The sequence below is a fragment of the Sapajus apella genome, unplaced genomic scaffold (assembly GCF_009761245.1).
Source record: "Sapajus apella isolate SASKATOON/1434 unplaced genomic scaffold, GSC_monkey_1.0 scaffold169, whole genome shotgun sequence".
Lineage (NCBI taxonomy): Eukaryota > Metazoa > Chordata > Mammalia > Primates > Cebidae > Sapajus > Sapajus apella.
The window spans coordinates 787,655-808,636 of record NW_022437109.1 but is presented as its reverse complement, the minus strand read 5'-3'; the positions used below and the strand labels follow the sequence as shown (position 1 = coordinate 808,636).

General features: G+C 44.1%; 1 protein-coding gene across 8 annotated transcripts in view; it reads left to right on the top strand.

The window, feature by feature from the left end:
- The window catches only part of PIP5K1A (phosphatidylinositol-4-phosphate 5-kinase type 1 alpha), a 52,685-nt gene that overhangs the window by 15,325 nt on the left and 16,378 nt on the right, over positions 1-20,982 (top strand). For 5 of the 8 annotated variants that reach the window (XM_032267373.1, XM_032267376.1, XM_032267372.1 and 2 more), the window contains 6 exons: positions 8,677-8,711; positions 12,440-12,520; positions 17,488-17,618; positions 18,401-18,518; positions 18,705-18,857; positions 20,382-20,681. In XM_032267373.1, coding sequence (XP_032123264.1) covers positions 8,677-8,711; positions 12,440-12,520; positions 17,488-17,618; positions 18,401-18,518; positions 18,705-18,857; positions 20,382-20,681 — 818 coding nt within the window. The remainder of the gene's footprint in view (positions 1-8,676; positions 8,712-12,439; positions 12,521-17,487; positions 17,619-18,400; positions 18,519-18,704; positions 18,858-20,381; positions 20,682-20,982) is intronic. The other 3 variants (XM_032267374.1, XM_032267378.1, XM_032267379.1) reach the window with 2 other exon arrangements.

Below are 20,982 nucleotides of genomic sequence, written 5' to 3'. Positions count from 1 at the left end.
TTTTTTTTTTTTTTTGAGACAGAGTTTCGCTCTTGTTACCCAGGCTGGAGTGCAATGGCGCGATCTCGGCTCACCGCAACCTCCGCCTCCTGGGCTCAAGCAATTCTCCTGCCTCAGCCTCCTGAGTAGCTGGGATTACAGGCACGCGCCACCATGCCAGCTAATTTTTTGTAGTTTTAGTAGAGACGAGGTTTCACCGTGTTGACCAGGATGGTCTCGATCTGTTGACCTCGTGATCCACCCACCTCGGCCTCCCAAAGTGCTGGGATTACAGGCGTGAGCCACTGCGCCCGGCCTTTACAAGCATTATTTAACTCTAGTGCCCATATGCCACTGCCCTCTCCAAAAAAGATGTTATCTTAACATAGAAATATCTTTTCTCACAATTCTTCAGTATATTATGAATAAGTGACTACCTTTTTGTCTCCCATGAAAATTTCCTATGACTTCATTTCCTTTTGTTTCAGTAAACCAGTCTCAACTCTTTTCCTTTTCCCTTTCTGTTGTGCCTCTCACTTCCCCTGACCATTCCTGTCCTGTAGATGGCATTTCATAAATCACAATTATAATAATAATTGCTAGAATTTATAGAGCATTTATTGTAGATTAAGTAGAGCATATATTATAGATTAGCCTATAGGTAACTTGTTTAATTCTCATAACAACCGAGGTACATGTTGTTACTTCCACATTTTGTAGATAAGGTAGGCCAGTCTGCTCTAGAGAAATTTTAACCAACCTACCCAAGGTTACCTACTTAGTAAATGCTTTTTTTGAGACAAAGTCTTGCTCTGTCACCCAGGCTAGAGTGCCATGGTGCAGTCTCGGCTTACTGCAACCTCTGCCTCCTGGGCTCAAGTAATTCTTGTGCATCAGCCTCCAGAGTAGCTGGGACTACAGGGCACATCACCACGCCCAGCTAATTTTTGTATTTTTGGTAGAGACAGAGTTTCTCCACATTGGCCAGGCTGATCTTGAACTCCTGGCCTCAAGTTACCCACCTGCTCGGCCTCCCAAAGTGCTAGGATTTACAGCCTTAAGCCATTGTTAGCCCAGCTGTAAATGTTAAATCTAGTATTCAAACCTAACAAATGTAGGTGTTCTGATTTCTTTTTTTTTTTTTTTTTTTTTTGGTTTTGTTTTCCCTGGGATATGGATTTTGAGGTGTTCTGATTTCAGAGCCTGCAGTCCTACCCATTGTGCTGCTCCCCTCACTAATTTGAAAAGTCTGTGTGTGAACTAATAATCAGGTTAAGTATTTGTTGTTACTCTGAGCCAAGAGTCTTTGGGGTGAAGGAGAAAATAGTACAGAAGGAAACTTCTCCTACTGACCTTAGCCTTAGCCTTCCTAAATCAATAAAATTCTGAGCTCCTTTGTGCATAGTAGGTGGAATTATTGTTATTCTTTCAGAAGCATTTTAATTTTATTAATGTATTAATTTATGTATTTTGAGACAGGATCTTGTTCTGTCACCCAAGCTGGAGTGCAGTGCCACGATCATAGGTCACTGCAGCCTTGACTTCCCAGGCCCAAGCCATCTTCGTACTTCAGCCTGTCAAGTAGCTGGGACTACAGATGCATACCACCCATCATGTTCGGCTAATTATTTTTTCTTTTTCTTTTTTTTTTTTTTTGAGACAGAGTTTCGCTCTTGTTACCCAGGCTGGAGTGCAATGACACGATCTCGGCTCACCGCAACCTCCGCCTCCTGGGCTCAAGCAATTCTCCTGCCTCAGCCTCCTGAGTAGCTGGGATTACAGGCACGCGCCACCATGCCCAGCTAATTTTTTGTAGTTTTAGTAGAGACGAGGTTTCACCATGTTGACCAGGATGGTCTCGATCTCTTGACCTCGTGATCCACCCGCCTCGGCCTCCCAAAGTGCTGGGATTACAAGCGTGAGCAACCGCGCCCGGCCTTATTTTTTCTTTTCTTTTTTGAGACGGAGCTTGCTCTGTTGCCCAGGCTGGAGTGCAGTGGCATGATCTCAGCTCACTGCAACCTCCACCTCCCGGGTTCAAGCAATTCTCTGGCTTCAGCCTCCTGAGTAACTGGGATTACCAGTCACATGCCACCATGTCCAACTAATTTTTGTATTTCTTTAGAGATGAGAGATGGGGTTTCACCACGTTGGCCAGGACGTTCTTGAATTCCTGGCCTCAGGTGATCCACTGCCCACCTGGCCTCCCAAAGGACTGGCATTACAGGCGTGAGCCACCATGCCTGGCTGTGTTAAAATTGTTAATGTCTTTTTGGACAAAAAAGATACTTTATATGCTAGTGAGGACTTTAACATCTGTAAAACTGTAAAACTATGATTTCAAGTATCAGACTTGGAAGTTTCTGCTCCTCTAGAATACTGGCATTGCCTAATTCAGAGGAAATCTCTCTAAAAGAAAGGTACTTTCCTACTCTTTGCCAATGATGTTGATAAATGTTGCTAGAGGAACAGTGTTGTTAATTTCCTTGAAAGGACCTGAAGGAGTACAACTGAATTCCTAATCCTCTCTATCAATGAAAATGAAACATTTCCTTGTCTCAAGGAAAAAGGAGTACCTTGAGGGAAATGTGTTCATATTGTCTATTAGTAAATCTGAGATTTATTTAGTTTGTTAGAGCATTCTAGTTCCACTGGCACTTTCTTGTTCCAACTATATTCTAGGTGGCCAGGAAATTAAAAACCAAAGATGATTTATAAGAACGTATTGAATTAGGGATTCGGAATGTGGGTTCTAGTTTCGGCTCTGTCACTGCCTGTGCTTTGATTTTGAGCCCATTCCTTAACCTCTTCCTCTGTGCTCTTCTAATTAAAGAGATTAGACTAAAAATCTCTTTCTGAATGATTTTGTTCTAATATAAGTGGTTATTGATTTGTAATAAGTGGTTTTATTGTGAAGATTGGAAAGTAGGCTGGGCGCAGTGGCTCATGCCTGTAATCCCAGCACTTTAGGAGGCCGAGATGGGCAGATCACTTGAGGTCAGGAGTTCAAGACCAGCCTGGCCAACATGGTGAAACTGCATCTGTACTAAAAATACAAAAATTAGCCAGGCATGCTGGTGTGTGCCCATATTCCCAGCAGAGACAGGAGAATTGCCTGAGCCCAGGAGGCGGAGGTTGCAGTAAGCCGAGATCTCGCCACTGCACTCCAGCTTGGTGACACAGAAAGACGCCCATCTCAAGAAAGAGAGACAGAAGGCAGGGAGGGAGGGAGGGAGGGAAATTGGAAAGTAGGCCTGGTGCAGTGGATCATGCTTTTTTTTTTTTTTTTTGACATGGAGACTGTAGTGGTGCAGTCTTGGCTCACTGCAACCTCCACCACTCGAGTTCAAGCTATTCTCCTGCCTCAGCCTCCTGAATAGCTGGGATTACAGGCGCCTATCACCACGCTGACTAATTTTTGTATTTTTAGTAAAGATGGGGTCTCTCCATGTTGGCCAGACTGGTCTCTAACTCCTGACCGCAGGTGATCCACCCACCTTGGCCTCCCAAAGTGCTGAGATTACAGGCATGAGTCACCGCACCCAGCCGGATCATGCTTTTAATCCCAGTACTTTGGGAGGCTGAGATGGAAGGATCACCTTAAGTCTCCCGGGAAGCTGGGACTACAGGTGTGTGCCACCACACCCAGCTAATTTTTGCATTTTTAGTAGAGATGGGGTTTCACCATGTTGGCCAGGGTGGTCTCAGTCGCCTGCCCTTGTGATCCACACGCCTCAGTCTCCCAAAGTGCTGGGATTACAGGTGTGAATCACCGAGCCAGGCCGAAACCCTGTCTTTATATATTCTTTCCTTTTTTTGTTTTTATTTGCTGAGATGGGATCTCCCTATGTTGCCCAGGCTGGTCTCAAACTCCTGGGCTCAAGTAATCCTCCCATCTTTGCCTCCCAGAGTGCTGGGATTATAGGTGTGAGCCACTGTGCTCAGTGCCTGTCTTTATTTATTTATTTTTTGAGATGGAGTCTCACTCTGTCACCCAGCTTGGAGTGCAGTGGCGCGATCTCGGCTCACTGCAACCTCTGCCTCCCAGGTTCAAGCAATTCTTCTGCCTCAGCTTCCCAAGTAGCTGGGATTGCAGGTGTGTCCCACCACGTCTGACTAAATTTTTGTATTTTTAATAGAGACCAGGTTTCACCATGTTAGCCAGGGTAGTAGTGATCTCCTGACCTCGTGATCTACCCGCCTCAGCCTCCCAAAGTGCTGGGATTACAGGCGTGAGCCACTGTGCCCAGCCTGCTGTCTTTACTTTAAAAATTAAAAAAGCTAACTCAGATCAAGACATCCCATTATCCAGATTTGCTTTTTTCCCTTAATTTATACCATTCTTCAAATGTAGGTGAAGTAGAGAGAATAGTATAATTATCCTTTATATACTTACTACCTAGCTTTTTTTTTTTTTTTTTTTTTTAAAGATGGAATTTTGCTCTTTTGCCCAGGCTAGAGTGATATGGCATGATCTCAGCTCACTGCAACCTCTGCCCACCCCGGGTTCACGCGATTCTCCTGCATCAGCCCCTCAAGTAGCTGGGATTATAGGCGCCCACCACACCTGGCTAATTTTTGTATTTTTAGTGGAGGCACGGTTTCGCCATGTTGGCCAGGCTGGTCTAGAACTCCTGACCTCAAGTGATCCACCTGCTGTGGCCTCCTAAAGTGCTAGGATTACAGGTGTGAGCCAACACGCCTGGCCTATCACCTAGCTTTGATAGCAGCATTTTGCCAGTCTTCCTGCATCTATTTCTTTTTTTTTTTGAGACGGAGTTTCGCTCCTGTTACCCAGACTGGAGTGCAATGGCGCAATCTCGGCTCACCGCAACCTCCGCCTCCTGGGTTCAGGCAATTCTCCTGCCTCAGCCTCCTGAGTAGCTGGGATTACAGGCACGCGCCACCATGCCCAGCTAATTTTTCGTAGTTTTAGTAGAGACGGGGTTTCACCGTGTTGACCAGGATGGTCTCGATCTCTTGACCTCGTGATCCACCCGCCTCGGCCTCCCAAAGTGCTGGGATTACAGGCTTGAGCCACCGCGCCCGGCCTGCATCTATATTTCTCTATTTTTCTACTTCTACCTCGCTGGAATATTTTAAAGGAAGTCCAGTCCTCACGTGATTTCAACCCTAAATGCTTCAGAACCTATTAATACACATAAGGAATCTTTTAGAGGTGAGGATGGGAGAGTATAACTGCAGTAGTATTGTCACATCTATACAATTAATAATTATTTAACTTTTCTTTTTAAGACTCTCTTCTCAGAAACGTCTTTTTACGATTCCTTTTTTCTAGTCAGCACCCAAGCAAGTTTCACACATTTTGTTATTTCTCTCTTAAGTCCTTAATTAAAATAGTTCCCAAACCCGGTAGTATTTTTTGAGGGCCAAATGAAATACATTCATAAGCTTCCAAAGTGTTTATCAAACATAAGTTGTTCAGCCATAGGAGAGAAATAACCTTTCTAAAAATGTCAGTGTTAAAGAGAAATGAGAGAATGTGGAGATGCCTGAGTGATGGAGAAAAAGCAGGAATAATTTGGCATTAAACTGGGGCTGAGGTGTATTAAAATTGATCCAGTATGGAGAAGCTGGCATAGGACCTTCTCTGTAGCATTTATAGCCAAACTATCAGCCTGTATACCCACCCTTGGGTAATAGGCTCTCCCCTCTTACAGCACATGCCACACTTCCAAGTGTGGACTGATGATAAAAGACATTTGAATAATGCTCTTTGAGAGTTTTGCCTTAGATGTGGAGATGCAGGTCTCAAGATTCTCAGACAAAAGATATTCTTTTAGAGAAGAGTAAATTTTAATGCTGTTTACCCACCCCAAAAAAATATATATAAATCATGAGTATGAATTACAAAATGATAATATATACCTACAGTGTTTTTCACAAAGACACTAGAAAACATTTTCTGTTGAACAGTATTCTGGTCTTATCCATAGGGATGAATCTCATTCTCTTGAAAAATTGGCTGACTGGCTGGGTGTGGTGTCTCCCGCCTGTAATCCCAGCGCTTTGGGAGTTCAAGGTGGGCAGATCATAAGATCAGGAGATCGAGACCATCCTGGCTAACGTGGTGAATCCCTGTCTCTACTAAAAATACAAAAAACTAGTGGGGCTTGGTGGCATGAACCTGTAGTCTCAGCTACTTGGGAAGCTGAGGCAGGAGAATCGCTTGAACCTGGGAGGCAGAGGTTGCAATGAGCCAAGATTGCACCACTGTACTCCAGCCTAGGTGACAAAGCAAGACTCTGTTTTTAAAAAAAAAAAAAAAAAAATTGTATGGCTAACAGCCAGGTGCAGTTGTGCAGGCTGATAGTCCCAGCTACTCAGGAGGCTGAGGTGGGAGGATCACTTGAATCCAGGAGCTTGAGGCTGTAGTGAGCTATGAGTGCACATGTAAATAGTCACTGCACTCCAGCCTGTGCAACATAGTGAGAGCCTGTCTCTAAAAAATTAGAAATTAAAATAAAATAGGCTGGCTGGCATTACCAAGCCAGGTGTTGCCATGCTGAGTTGGTTTTCTTTTTTTTCCCCCTCTGGTCCTTCTCTCTCCCTTCGTCCTCTTCTTTCTGTTTCTTCCTCTTCTGAAGAAAAGGCTTGATTATGAGGTGAACAGTTAAATGCTTGTCATCTCTTCAGTTTCATGGACTTTCTCAGTAGATGATTTCTCCATTGGCAGATCCTTGGGTCGAGCAGTCAAGCCTTAGCAGATGATATCTGGTTCCTTATACTGCCATTCTACTCTGCCATTCTACTTGGGTTTGTGGACCAAGCTTGGTGTTAAACAACTTTGGTAAAGTTCTCTAGATAATTTACTTGGCTGGGTGTGGTGGCTCATGCCTATAATCCCAGGATTTTGGGAGGCTGAGGCAGGAGGATCACTTGAACCCAAGAGTTTCAGACCAGCCTGGGCAACATAGTAAGACCTCATAGCTACAAATAATAATAATAAAAGCAAATAATAAAAAAAGCAAAATCAGCTGGGCATGGTGGTACACACCTGTAGTCCCAACTACTCAGGTGACTGAAGTGGGAGCATCACTTGAGCCTGGGAGGTAGAGGCTGCATAAGCAGAAATTGCACCACTGCACTCTAGCCAGGGTGACAGAGTGAGACCCTGTCTCCAAGGAAAAAAAATTACATACATACATATAGATATATGTTTTTTCTTTTTTGATATAAAATATACATGATGTTTTTCTCTTCTGCTCCTTGGTAGATTGGATCTCTGATGTGTGCCATAGGGGCAAAACTTTACACAAGGAAGAGAGTAGGTTCTGTATCCTGATTCTCCTCCTTTGTCACTTGGTCTGAGTATTATTACTTAGACCTTAATATCATCATCATCCTGTGTGCTCTTGGGATTAGTCCCAGTTTTGCAGTTGCAGATACTAAGCATTTGGCACCAAAATTCCATCTCATCTTTATTTTAGGTACTTTACAAGAGTGTAGCAGCCCTAGAGCTACATGTTTGTGTGATAAAACTAGGAAGGGTAGCAAGGTAGAACTTTTTAGGGAGAAAACTTCAAACCCACTCTGCATTGAAATTACTTATTTGCCTTTTTTCTGTTTAACTTTATTCAGTGACTTTTTGCATATAGAGGAGCTTACTTTCTAGGTGATAACTACCAGACTAGGAGATGTCTGGGCAATAGAGTGAGACTCTGTCTCAAAATAAATAAATAAAATAAAAAACTTCAGTCAAACTCCAGCGTCTCCAGTGAGTCTTGAATATCTTTTATGCCTTGTCTCTTTCAACCATCGTATCAAATGAGACCCCCGACTCTGATGGTTAAATGTTTTAAAAAGTTGGCAGGGCGCGTTGGCTCATGATTGTAATGCCAGAACTTTGGAGGCCAAGGCAGGCAGATCACTTGAAGTCAGGAGTTCGAGACCTGCCTGGCCAACATGGTGAAACCTCATCTCTACTAAAATTAGAAAAAAATTAGCCGGACTGGTGATGGGCACCTGTAGTCCCAGCTACTTGGGAGGCTGAGGCATGAGAATCACTTGAACCCAGGAGGAAGAGGTTGGCACTGAGCCGAGATCACACCATTGCACTCCAGCCTGGGCAACAGAGTGGGACTCTGTCTCAAAAAAAAAAAAAAGAAAAAGGGCTGGGTGTGGTGGCTCACACCTGCAATCCCAACACTTTGGGAGGCCGAGGCAGGCGGATCACTTGAGGTCAGGAGTTTGAGACCAGCCCAGCCAACATGGTGAAACCTCACCTCCACTAGGAACACAAAAATTAGCCTGACGTGGTGGCAGGCGCCTGTAATCCCAGCTACTTGGGAGGCTGAGGCAGGAGAATCCGGGAGGTGGAGGTTGCAGTAAGCCGAGATCATGCACTGCACTCCAGCCTGGGCAACAGAGTGAGACTCCATCTCAAAAAGAAAAAAGAAAGAGTTATATTTGCCAGAGAAAATATGAATACTTGAGTAAGAAAGGAGGCTAGAACAAAAATGAAACATGCACGAGGCCTCTGTGAGTATGGAGGAGGAGGGAGGGACATATAAAGTGCTATCCAAAAATATCTGGTATCACTGAGCAAGAGGCAGGAGTTTATACTCGTGTTTAGTTTGATTCAAACTCTGATGCTTTCAGTGTGCTTGATAGAGATCATGTGAGTATGTGTATATGTTCTTATGATTGTGTGGTTTTTTTTTTGTTTGTTTAAAGAAGCATCTGGAATCAAGAGACCCACAGCATCTGAGGTGAGTTTCATATTGGTACAATTGTTACTAAAACTTTACTCTGGGATAGCAGGATACCTGTTTATGATATTTTTATTTTTTCTTTACTTAGGTCTTGGAAGCTAGACAGGATTCTTTTTTTTTTTTTTTTTTTTTTTTTTGAGACGGAGTTTCGCTCTTGTTACCCAGGCTGGAGTGCAATGGCGCGATCTCGGCTCACCGCAACCTCCGCCTCCTGGGTTCAGGCAATTCTCCTGTCTCAGCCTCCTGAGTAGCTGGGATTACAGACACACGCCACTATGCCCAGCTCATTTTTTGTATTTTTAGTAGAGACGGGGTTTCACCATGTTGACCAGGATGGTCTCGATCTCTTGACCTCGTGATCCACCAGCCTCGGCCTCCCAAAGTGCTGGGATTACAGGCTTGAGCCACCGCACCCGGCCAGCTAGACAGGATTCTTACATCTCATTGGTAGGCTAGAAATTATGCAATTTAACTTTTATTGTAGTTTATTTAATATCTCACATTTATTGAGCATTTTTAATGTACCAAATGCAATATGTACCCAAGAGTAAATACTGTAACTAAGTACCTTTTAAGATATTCTCATATTGGCCAGGCGTGGTGGCTTATGCCTGTAATCCTAGCACTTTGGGAGGCCGAGGTAGGGGGATCACCTGAGGTCTGGAGTTCGAGACCTGCCTGGCCAACATGGTGAAACCCTGTCTCCACTAAAAATACAAAAATTAGGCCAGGTGCGATGGCTCACGCCTGTAATCCCAGCACTTTGGGAGGCCGAGGCAGGCAGATCACCTGAGGTAAGGAGTTCAAGAACAGCCTGGCCAACATGGTGAAACCCTGTCTCTACTAAAAAATATTTTTAAAAAAATTAGCCAGGCCTGGTGGCGAACGCCTGTAGTCCCAGCTACTTGGGAGGCTGAAGCGGAGAATCACTTGAACCCAGGAGGCAGAGGTTGCAGTGAGCCAAGATTGTGCCACTGCACTCCAGCCTGGGCGACAGAGCAAGATTCTGTCAGCCAGACATAGTGGCGTGCGCTTGTATTCCCAGCTACTTGGGAGGCTGAGGCAGGAGAATTGCTTGAACCTGGAAGACAGAGGTTGCAGTGAGCCAAGATTGCACCACTGCACTCCATCCTAGGTGACAGAGCGAAACTCTGTCTCAAAAAAAAAAAAGATATTCTTATGATCGTGCAAACAACCATAGTGAGGCCAATACTCTTGTTACCTGTTTTACAGATGAAGAAAATGAGGAGGATTCCATAGTTAATAAGTGGGATTAGTAAGGCTGGGATTCAAACTCAGGCAGTCTGACACTAAAGCTCACTTTCTTTGTTTTGCTGTCATGGCGTCCTGATTGCGTACCTTTGATGAATATGAAGAACTTTTTTTAGCCATGCAGAAGCTATTAGTTTCCCAAGTTTCTCTTTTTTGTTTAGAATATCTTCAGTTTGCTCAGCTTTCTTCCCATGGAGTATTTCCTAATTCTCTTCTTACTTCTTGCCTCTCTCCTGGGTTTTGTGAAAGGGGCCTCAGAATGCAGGCCCTTTTGACCTGGGACTTAAAGCTTCTTTCAGAACATCTTCTAGCATCTGTCAAGTGATATACTGAGAGTTTTCTGGCACTAAGGGCCTTGGCTAAAAAAGTAGAACTTGAAAATCATGTCTTAAGATTGTGACATCTAGCTAGTCATCGTTGCTCATGCCTGTAATCCTAATACTTTGGGAGGCCGAGGTGGGAGGATTGCTTGAGGCCAGGGGATCAAGACAGGCCCGGGCAACATAGCGAGACCCTGGTTCTACAAAAAATGAAAAACTAGCTAGGTATGGTGGTGCACACCATAGTCCCAGCTACTCAGGATTGCTTGAGCCCCAGAGGTTGAGGCTGCAGTGAGCCATTATCATACCACTGTAGTCTAGTCTGGGTGATAGAGACAAGACCCTGTCTCAAAAAAAAAAAAATTGTGACATCCTATTTCCACTAATCTCTCAGCCTTCTGGTTTATTAACTTAATGAGTATTAATGTCATGAAGAGTAACTTCATGTTTGTTACTCTGGCATCTGGCTCTGGGGATAACTTTCTAGACTGCTATACTATAGGTTTACTCTTCTCTTATTTCTTTCTTTTTTTTTCTTTTTTTCTTTTTTTTGAGATGTCTCGCTGTGTTGTCCAGTATGAAGTAAAGTGCAGTGACGCTATCTCCACTTACTGCGATCTTCACCTCCCAGGCTCAGGCAATTCTGCCTCAGCTTCCCTAGCAGCTGGGATTACAGGCTCATGCCACCACGCCTGGCTAATTTTTGTATTTTTAGTAGAGACGTGGTTTTACCATGTTGACCAGGCTGGTTTTGCACTCCTGACCTGAGGTCATCCGCCCGCCTTGACCTCCCAAAGTGTTGGGAATACAGGCGTGAGCCACCCTGCTTGGCCTATGACTGCTATTCTCTACTTTCCCTCCTTCAACCTTGCTTGCTTTGTTTCTTTTTTCTTTTCTTTTTTTTTTTTTTTTCCAGACAGAATCATGCATTGAGTTGAGTGCTGGAGTCTGGTGGCATGATCTTGGCTCACTGCAACCTCTGCCTCCTGGATTCAAGCGGTTCTCATGCCTCAGCCTCTTGAGTAGCTGGGATTACAGATGCGTGCCACCATGCCAGGCAAATTTTTTGTATTTTTAGTTGGAGATAGGGTTTTGCCATATTGCCCAGCCAGGCTGGTATCAAACTCCTAGGCTCAAGTGACCTCCCTGCTTGGCCTCCTGAGTAGCTGAGATTACAGGTGCATGTGACAGCAGCACCCAGCTATGTTTCTACTACTATTTTAAAATAATTTTATTTTCTGGCCGGGCATGGTGGCTGACATCTGTAATCGTGGCACTTTGGAAGGCTGAGGTGGGTAGATCACTTGAGGTCAGCAGTTTGAGACCAGCCTGGCCAACATGGTGAAACCCCATCTGTATTAAAAATACAAAAATACGTGGCCGGGCGTGGTGGCTCACGCCTATAATCCCAGCACTTTGGGAGGCCAAGGCAGGTAGATCATGAGGTCAAAAGATCGAGACCATCCTAGTCAACATGGTGAAACCCTGTATCTACTAAAAATACAAAAATTAGCTGAGCATGGTGGCGCAGGCCTGTAGTCCCAGCTACTTGGGAGGCTGAGGCAGGAGAATTGCTTGAACCCAGGAGTCGAAGGTTGCGGTGAGCCGAGATCGCACCATTGCACTCCAGCCTGGGTAACAAGAGCGAAACTCCGTCTCAAAACAAAACAAAAAAATGCAAAAATACAAAAATTAGCCGGGCATGGTGGCGGGTGCCTGTAATCCCAGCTACTCGGGGGGCTGAGGCGGGAGAATCGCTTGAACCCAGGAGGCGGAGGTAGCAGTGACCTGAGGTTGTGCCACTGCACTCCAGCAACAAGAGCAAAACTCCATCTCAAAAAAGTAACAAAAAATAAAAATATTTTTATTTTCTGTGCTTCTGAGGACCAAAGGGAAAATATGTGTCCCCTGGAGTTTTCTTCTGTGATCTTTTAGCCACTTAATTCATTGGGAAGCAGCATTATAGCTATAGATAGCATGGGGTAGATCTTCTGAAGATTTTGCAAAATGTTTTTACAAACATTCTAGAAAGAATATGTTGTTTCAGTTAATTTTGTTTTGATGTACCATTATGGTAGCTATTTGGTATCTTACATGGGAATCGAATTATAATCTTGACTCTTCTTCTTATAGGTGCCTTATACCTCTGGCATGCCCATCAAGAAAATAGGCCATCGAGGTGTTGATTCCTCAGGAGAGACAACATATAAAAAGGTGTGTCTGGATGGAACCTTCTCATCTTACTCTAGGAGCTCAGCATCTTACTCTGGGAACTCAGACTCCTTGTAATTACTCTCCACGTACTGTCCTATTTCTTGATATCCTGAGCTTTTGCACATCATAGAACTTAGACTTTAGAATTTACTTCACAAAGGGTAAATTGTCTCCTTTTTGTATATGAATGTTTAAATGAGAATTTTTTTGGCTGGGCGCAGTGGCCCACACTTGTAATCCCAGCACTTTGAGAAGTTGAGGCAGGCAGATTACTTTAGGCCAGAAGTTCAAGATCAGCCTGGCAAATATGACAAAAGTCTGCCTCTATTAAAAATGCAAAAATTAACCAAACCTGGTGGTGTGTGCTTTTGGTCCCAGCTACTTGTGATGTTCAGGCAGGAGAATCGCTTGAACCTGGGAGACGGAAGTTACAGTGAGGTCAGATTGTGCTACTGCACTCCAACCTTGGTGACAGAGCAAGATTCCATCTCAAAAAAAAAAAGAATTTTTTAGTGAACAAATTTTACTGAGCTGAAGAAACTGGGTTTCCCTGTTAGGTATAAATATGTAACAAGGCCATAAAGCCATTCTTATCTTACTACAGGGAACCGTAACTCTCACAGTCTTTCAGTCTTTTACTCCATTGCTTGATATATATCAATTGAAGGCCAGATCCCAGCCTATTGACAAAAGTATAGGCAGTAGGTAAGATTTTTTTTTCTCTTTAATGTTTTTTTAATTCTAGGGTGTCAGTCTGTCATCAAGGCTGGATTGCAGTGGCATGATCATAGGCAGGTGGTAGGAGGCTACTATAATAACCTCCAACTCCTAGGCCCAAGTGATCTTCCTGCCTCAGTCTCCTGAGTAGCTGGGACTACAGTTACACAACACCGTGTGTGGATGATAAAAAATTATTTCTGTGAGATGTGCTCGCTGTGTTACACAGGCTGGTTTCAAATTCCTGGCCTCAAGCAATCTTCCTACCTAAGCCTTCCAATGTGCTGGAGTTACTGGGGTGATTGACCATGTCTTGCCCCTTTTTTCTTCCCAAAGACAGTCATTTAACTAGTGAATGGTACCTAGAACACTGGCTTTTTTGAGCTCTGGATATCAAATGGACTGGAAAGGAGTTAGTGATAGTAAAGTGAAAATTGAACTGGTGAAGGGAAAACAGAGAAGCATCCCGGATCCTTGAGTGATCCCAATTCTTCAGTTCTGGACCAATTTGCAGATGGTTTAGGCTTCCTCCGGGACAGTGTTCAGTCTCCCATTTAGCACCTGTACTTTGTCTAATATGGGGTATGAAGATTTCTTGGAGTCCTATTTCTGGCCTGTAAATTTTGTGTGTGTGCTCTATTTCATCGTCCCAAGTAGCAGAGGTGGACTGACTCATTCTCAGTCAAGGACCCGACAGTCTCCAGAATGGGTTCTGAGGCTCATGTTAATTACTTTTATTGAGCTCTTGATTTTTAAATTTTCTTTTTTTTTTTTTAAGAAATAGGATCTTGCTCTGATTGCCCAGACTGTAATGCAGTGGGTGCAATCATGGCTCACTGCAGCCTTAAGCTTCTGGGCTCAAGCTATCCTTCTGCCTTAGCCTCCAAAGTAACTGGGACTACAGGCCTCAGCCACCACACCTGGCTTATTTAGCCTTTTTTTTTTTTTTTTTTTTTTTTTGAGATGGAGTTTTGGTAGTTTTCCAGGATGGCACCATATCAGCTCACTGCAACCTCTGCTTCAACATATAAAATTCCAGGTTCAAGCGATTCTCCTGCTTCAGCTTCCTGAGAAGCTGGGATTACAGGCATGTACCACCATACCCAGCTAATTTTGTATTTTTAGTAGAGATGGGGTTTCTCCATGTAGGTCAGGCTGGTCTCAAACTCCTGACCTCAGGTGATCCGCCTGCCTCGGCCTCCTAAGGTGCTAGGATTACAGGTGTGAGCCACGGCGCCCAGCCACTTAGCTCTTTTTATATGTTGAACATTGAGATAAAAAAGATGGGGAGGCAGACACTTTAAATATGATAGTAATAATTTATTTTCCTTTGACCTATTTGTACATGAAAAAACTAGTTGTAATTTAATGCCCATTGAGGACCAAGTAGAAATAGAAGTAATGTCTGGTAGAGTTTGGAGATGAGAAATAGAGCAAGGCTGTCTAATAAAAGTTTCTGCAGTGATTGAAATGTGCTATGTCTGTGCTATCCAATATGGTAGCTGGTAACCACAGTTGAATTGTAGCTGGTAAGACTGAGGAAATGAAGTTTTAAGTTTTAATTTTAATTAACTCAGCCTCCCGAGGAGCTGGGACTATAGGTGCATACCACCTCACCCAGCTAATTTTTGTATTTTAGTAGAGACAGGATTTCACCATGATGGCCAGGTTGGTCTTGAACTCCTGGCCTAAAGCGATCTGTCCGCCTTGGTTTCCCAAAGTGTGGGATTAGAGGGGTGAGCCACTATACCCACACCACTCTGTTGTCTTTGAGACACTAGTCAGGCCCTTTCTTAGAGGACTGAAGTTTCTGCCACCAGGTAGTCAAATAAGAATATTGATTAATTTCAGGTCTGGGCACGGTGGCTCACGCCTGTAACCCCTGTGCTTTGGGAGGCTGAGGCAGGCAGATCACTCTAGGTCAAGAGTTCAAGACCAGCCTGACCAATATGGTGAAGCCCCATCTCTACTAAAAATATAAAAAATAAGCCAGGTGTGGTGGTGCATGCCTGTAATCTCAGCTACTCGGGAGGCTGAGGCAGGAGAATCACTTGAACTGGGGAGGTGAAGTTTGCAGTGAGCCACGATGGTGCTGCTGTACTCCATCCAGCATGGGTGACAGAGTAAGACTCCATCAAAAAAAAAAAAATTTTTTTTTTTTCGATTCAATGAAGTCCGCGGAGGCCGGACTCTTGGGGTACCTGTAGCAAGGGTTCTGGATCCCGCCGGGGAGATAAGAAACCTGGGGCCATGAGAGGTGAGATGAGTTAGCCAAGTCAAACAGCTAATTAAGTAGCAGAGCTGGGATTAGAACTGAAGTTTCCTGCAAGATTGTTAAAATGAGTCTTTGGAAGCAAACCCCTAGTGACTTCTTTTTTTTTTTTTTTTTGGAGACGGAGTTTCGCTCTTGTTACCCAGGCTAGAGTGCAATGGCCCGATCTCGGCTCACTGCAACCTCCGCCTCCTGGGTTCAGGCAATTCTCCTGCCTCAGCCTCCTGAGTAGCTGGGATTACAGGCACGCGCCACCATGCCCAGCTAATTTTTGTAGTTTTAGTAGAGACGGGTTTCACCATGTTGACCAGGATGGTCTCGGTCTCTTGACCTCGTGATCCACCCTTCTCAGCCTCCCAAAGTGCTGGGATTACAAGCGTGAGCCACTGCGCCCGGCCCTAGTGACTTCTTAAAGCAAATCATTGGACGACCAGTTGTGGTAAAATGAAATTCTGGAGTGGATTATCAAGGGGTCCTGGCTTGCCTGGATGGCTACATGAATATAGCCCTGGAGCAGACAGAGGAATATGTAAATGGACAACTGAAGAATAAGTATGGGGACGCATTTATCTGAGGAAACAATGTGTTGTACCTCAGTACACAGAAGAGAAGGATGTGAAGACACCAAGAGAGCAACACTTTTCATAGTTGGATATATTTTTTTATGAATTTTTTTTCTAATTTTTGCTTCTTTTGTGATGTAATTTGTCCTGTTTTTGTAATAATTGGGGATTTTTCACTGACATGTGAATAAGATAAATGTTTACAGTTGTGGATTTAATTGCGAAGTGTTCTTTCACATTTAAGTTTCAGTCATTTTACCTCTTGTCAATGCACAGAATGCTAAAAGAATTTAAAAAAACATATATATATATATATATATATATGTATGTATATATAAAACATTGGTTAATTTTAGTTATATTCTTTTTTTTTTTTTTTTTTTTTTAATTTGAGACAGAGTCTTGTTCTGTCACCAGGCACCAGCCTGAAGTGCAGTGGCACAATCTCAGCTTGCAATCTCCGCCTCCTGGGTTCAAGCAGTTCTTCTGCCTCAGCCTCCCGAGTAGCTGGGACTACAGGCATGCGCCACCACACCCAGCTAATTTTTGTATTTTAGTAGAGATGGAGTTTCACTGTGTTGGCCAGAATAGTCTAGATCTCTTGACCTTGTGATCCGCCCCCCTTGGCCTCCCAAAGTACTGGGATTACAGCCACCGCGCAATTTCAGTTATATTCCATATCAGATGAAGGAAATGTTTAGTGGCCTCCAGCAGATACACTCTGGGGGCAGAAACCTTAGGAGTGAGAACTAAGAATGTTCTGTCAATACAATGTATCTTCCAAATACAGATATGGAACTCTTTGTTTAGGCAGGCCAGTAGGAGGAAGCACCTTGCCTAGCTGAGGCTGGCTCAGAGAATCTCAGCTTTGCTACTCTGTATCTTCACTGTTCTTCCAATCTTTGATATGCTTAATTGCAGAGTACAGCATTGAGATGGGGAAACTGGATTATCCCAGTTTAATCTGAATTATTGCTCAGACTAAAAGGACATTTGTGGGTTTTTTTTCTTTGTTTGTTTGTTTTTTGAGGTGGAGTCTCGCTCTGTCACCCAGACTGGAATGCAATGGTGAGATCTCGGCTCACTGCAATCTCCGCCTCCTGGGTTCAGGTGATTTTTCTATCTCAGCCTTCCGAGTAGCTGGGACTACAGGTGCCCACCAACATGCCAGGCTAATTTTTATATTTTTAGTAGAGACAGGGTTTCACCATATTGGCCAGGCTAGTCTTGAACTCCTGAACTTGTGATCCGCCTGCCTTGGCCTCCCAAAGTGCTGAGATTACAGGAGTGAGCCACCGTGCTCGGCCGGCCATTTGTTTTAAAGTGTTTCTCCTTCTAGCTTCTCCCTTCTGAATTTTATTGCTGTGGTCCTACTTATACTAGAAGTTTTCTTCTCATTTCTCTTTGTTTCTTAGACAACCTCATCAGCCTTGAAAGGTGCCATCCAGTTAGGCATTACTCACACTGTGGGGAGCCTGAGTACTAAACCGGAGCGAGATGTCCTCATGCAAGATTTCTACGTGGTGGAGAGTATCTTCTTCCCCAGGTACAGAGTTTAATGTTCAAAAGCGTGTCCTGGAAATGTGGCCTTTTCAAATCAGCCCCATGGCAGTTTTAGGGGTTCAGGTCTGACAATTTAGGCGTGCTTCCAATTCTTTTTTTTTTTTTTTTTTTTCGTAGCCATGCATGAGCAAGTGTCCAGTTCTTAGTTTGGAGAGTAGATGCTATCTTCTAGATGCTTCCATGAGCCTCTGGCCTATGGAGAGACCCATAAAAAACAAAAAAAAACACCTAATGCATTGGATAGCAGGCAGAGTGATTCCTTCTTTTTTTTTTTTTTAATTGAGACGGAGTCTCTCTGATACCAGGCAGGAGTGGTGTAGTGGTGCAATCTCAGCTCACTGCAACCTCTGCTTCCCAGTTCAAATAATTCTTCCGCCTCAGCCTCCTGAGTAGCTAGGACTACAAGGGCACACCACCATGCCCAGCTAATTTATTTATTTATTTATTTAATTTTAGTAGAGACGGGGTTTCACCTTGTTGGTCAGGATGGTCTCGATCTCTTGACCTCATGATCCTCCCTCCTTGGCCTCCCAAAGTGCTGGGATTCTAGGTGGGATTATACTCTGCTGTGATTCTTTTTTATGTCTTGCTGTCTATCCTGTGCCGTTCTCTCACTAAGTAGCTCATCTGAGTGCTCTGCGTCTCTTGGGAGAAATGTATTCCTCCACTCCCCCTACCATTAGGTGACTCTGAGTGTCTTCGCAAGGTAGATTCTCTGGATGATAGGTACTGACAAATTATTGCTATTTCTGTTTAACCCCACAGTGAAGGAAGCAACCTGACCCCTGCTCATCACTACAATGACTTTCGTTTCAAGACCTATGCACCTGTTGCCTTCCGCTACTTTCGGGAGCTATTTGGTATCCGACCTGATGATTACCTGGTAAGCTTCTGGATATCAGGACCCTGTGACTCCAGTATCAGAGGGATATTTGCAAGGGAAGGCCCCTTTTCTCCATAGTCTCGCTCTGGTTTTTATTTAGGAAAGAATTGCATCTGTAGTTGATTTTTGTGTTGGGCAAGGCTCTAATGCGTCACAGTCTCTTATGCTCTTCTCTCTTTGCCCCAGTACTCCCTCTGTAGTGAGCCGCTGATTGAACTCTGTAGCTCTGGAGCTAGTGGTTCCCTGTTCTATGTGTCCAGCGATGATGAATTCATTATTAAGACAGTTCAACATAAAGAGGCGGAGTTTCTGCAGAAGCTGCTTCCAGGATACTACATGGTAAGGGAGAGAGAAGCACTCTCCACCTGTGCTGCCTGCTTCTGGACAAGGCTGGGGAGGCTGTCTTCAGCAGGGTAAAACAGTGTCAGCACCTCTGTCTTAAGACTGTAGTTCAGTTTTGTGCTTTTCACCCCATGTCTTTTGCTTCTCTATGGTAAAAGAGGTTTTGTTTGTTCTAAGTATCGTTGATCTCCCAGGTTCAAGTGATCCTTTCACCCCAGCCTCCTGCATAGTTGGGACTGAAGGCACACCCCACCACGCCTGGCTAATTTTTATTTATTGATTTTTGTTCATTATTATTATTTTTTTTTTAGATGGAATCTGGCTCTGTTACCCAGGCTGGAGTGCAGTGGCGTAGTCTTGGCAATCTTGGCTCACTGCAGCCTCTGCCTCCCAGGTTTAAGCAGTTCTCCTGTCTCAGCCTCCTGAGTAGCTGGGATTACAGGTGCACACTACCATGCCTGGCTAATTTTTTGTTTTTTAGTAGATACGGGGTTTCACCATGTTGATCAGGCTGGTCTCAAACTCCTGACTTTGTGATCTGCCTTCCTCAGTGCTGGGATTACAGGCGTGAGCCACTGCGCCTACCTAATTTTTATAAATTTTTGGTGGAGATAAGGTCTTGCTATGTTGCCAATGCTGGTCTTGAATTCCTGAGCTCAGGTGATCCTCCCGTTTGGATCCTCCTGTTTGGCCTCCCAAAGTGCTCGGATTACAGGCATGAGCCACTGCACCTAGCTGTTTTCGTCTTCTGTTCCCAGTTCAGCTTCTAGTTTGGTGAATGAGGTAGGTTACTTCCCTTGATAATACTCTCTGCAGCCTTACTCTGACTGACTGCTATTGGAGGTTCTGGAGAAGTTAGGTAACTCTCATTACCTTCCTTAATACCTCCAAGAATATACTATACCCAGGGCAGAGGGTGTAGTCTTCTCTTAAACTTCTCCAAAGGAATATATCCATCTTACATTGGTACAGATACCCTGTACTGATTTCTGTATTGGAGAGTCTGTGGCACAGCTTGATGGTGAACTCATCATTGAAATAGATATATAGGAAAATTATTTATTTATTTATTTTTGTAGACAGAGTGTCACTCTGTTGCCCAGAGTGAGTGCAGTGGTTTGATTTCGGCTCACTGCAGCCTCTGCCTCCTGGGTTCAAGTGATTCTTCTGCCTCAGTCTCTTGAGTAGTTGGGACTACAGGTGCACACCCCAGCAAATTTTTGTATTTTTTTAGTAGAGACGGGGTTTCACCATATTGGCCAGGCTGGTCTCAAACTCCTGACCTTGTGATCTGCCCACCTCAGCCTCCCAAAGTGCTGAGATTACAGGCGTGAGCCACCGTGCCTGGCTGAAATAGACACATAGGGAAATTTTAAGCAAACATGATGTACTACAGGCAGACAGATTGTGTCTGAATCTCTTATAGGAGATAAGGGGAGGATGGGTGTAATTTTTGCCCTTGAGTTTCACTGAAAATCAGCTAAGTTGTTCTCCTACCTCTGTTTACTTTTGTGTTCTCAGAACCTCAACCAGAACCCTCGGACTTTGCTGCCTAAATTCTATGGACTGTACTGTGTGCAGGCAGGTGGCAAGAACATTCGGATTGTGGTGATGAATAATCTTTTACCAAGATCAGTCAAAATGCATATCAAATATGACCTCAAAGGCTCAACCTACAAACGGCGGGCTTCCCAGAAAGAGCGAGAGAAGCCTCTTCCCACATTTAAAGACCTAGACTTCTTACAAGACATCCCTGATGGTCTTTTTTTGGATGCTGACATGTACAATGCCCTATGTAAGACCCTGCAGCGTGACTGTTTGGTGAGTTATTTAGACACCAAAAATCTCAGTTACTAAAACAGCTTGATTGTTCTTAGGCATTAAGTTTGTGGGAGATGGGACTCTGTTCCTTAGCACCATATGTCTCAGGCTGTATTTTAAATAACTTTTTTTTTTTTTTGGGACAGAGTTTCGCTCTTGTTACCCAGGCTGGAGTGCAATGGCGCGATCTCAGCTCACCACAACCGCCGCCTTCTGGGTTCAGGCAATTCTCCCGCCTCAGCCTCCTGAGTAGCTGGGATTACAGGCTCGTGCCACCATGCCCAGCTAACGTTTCTTGTAT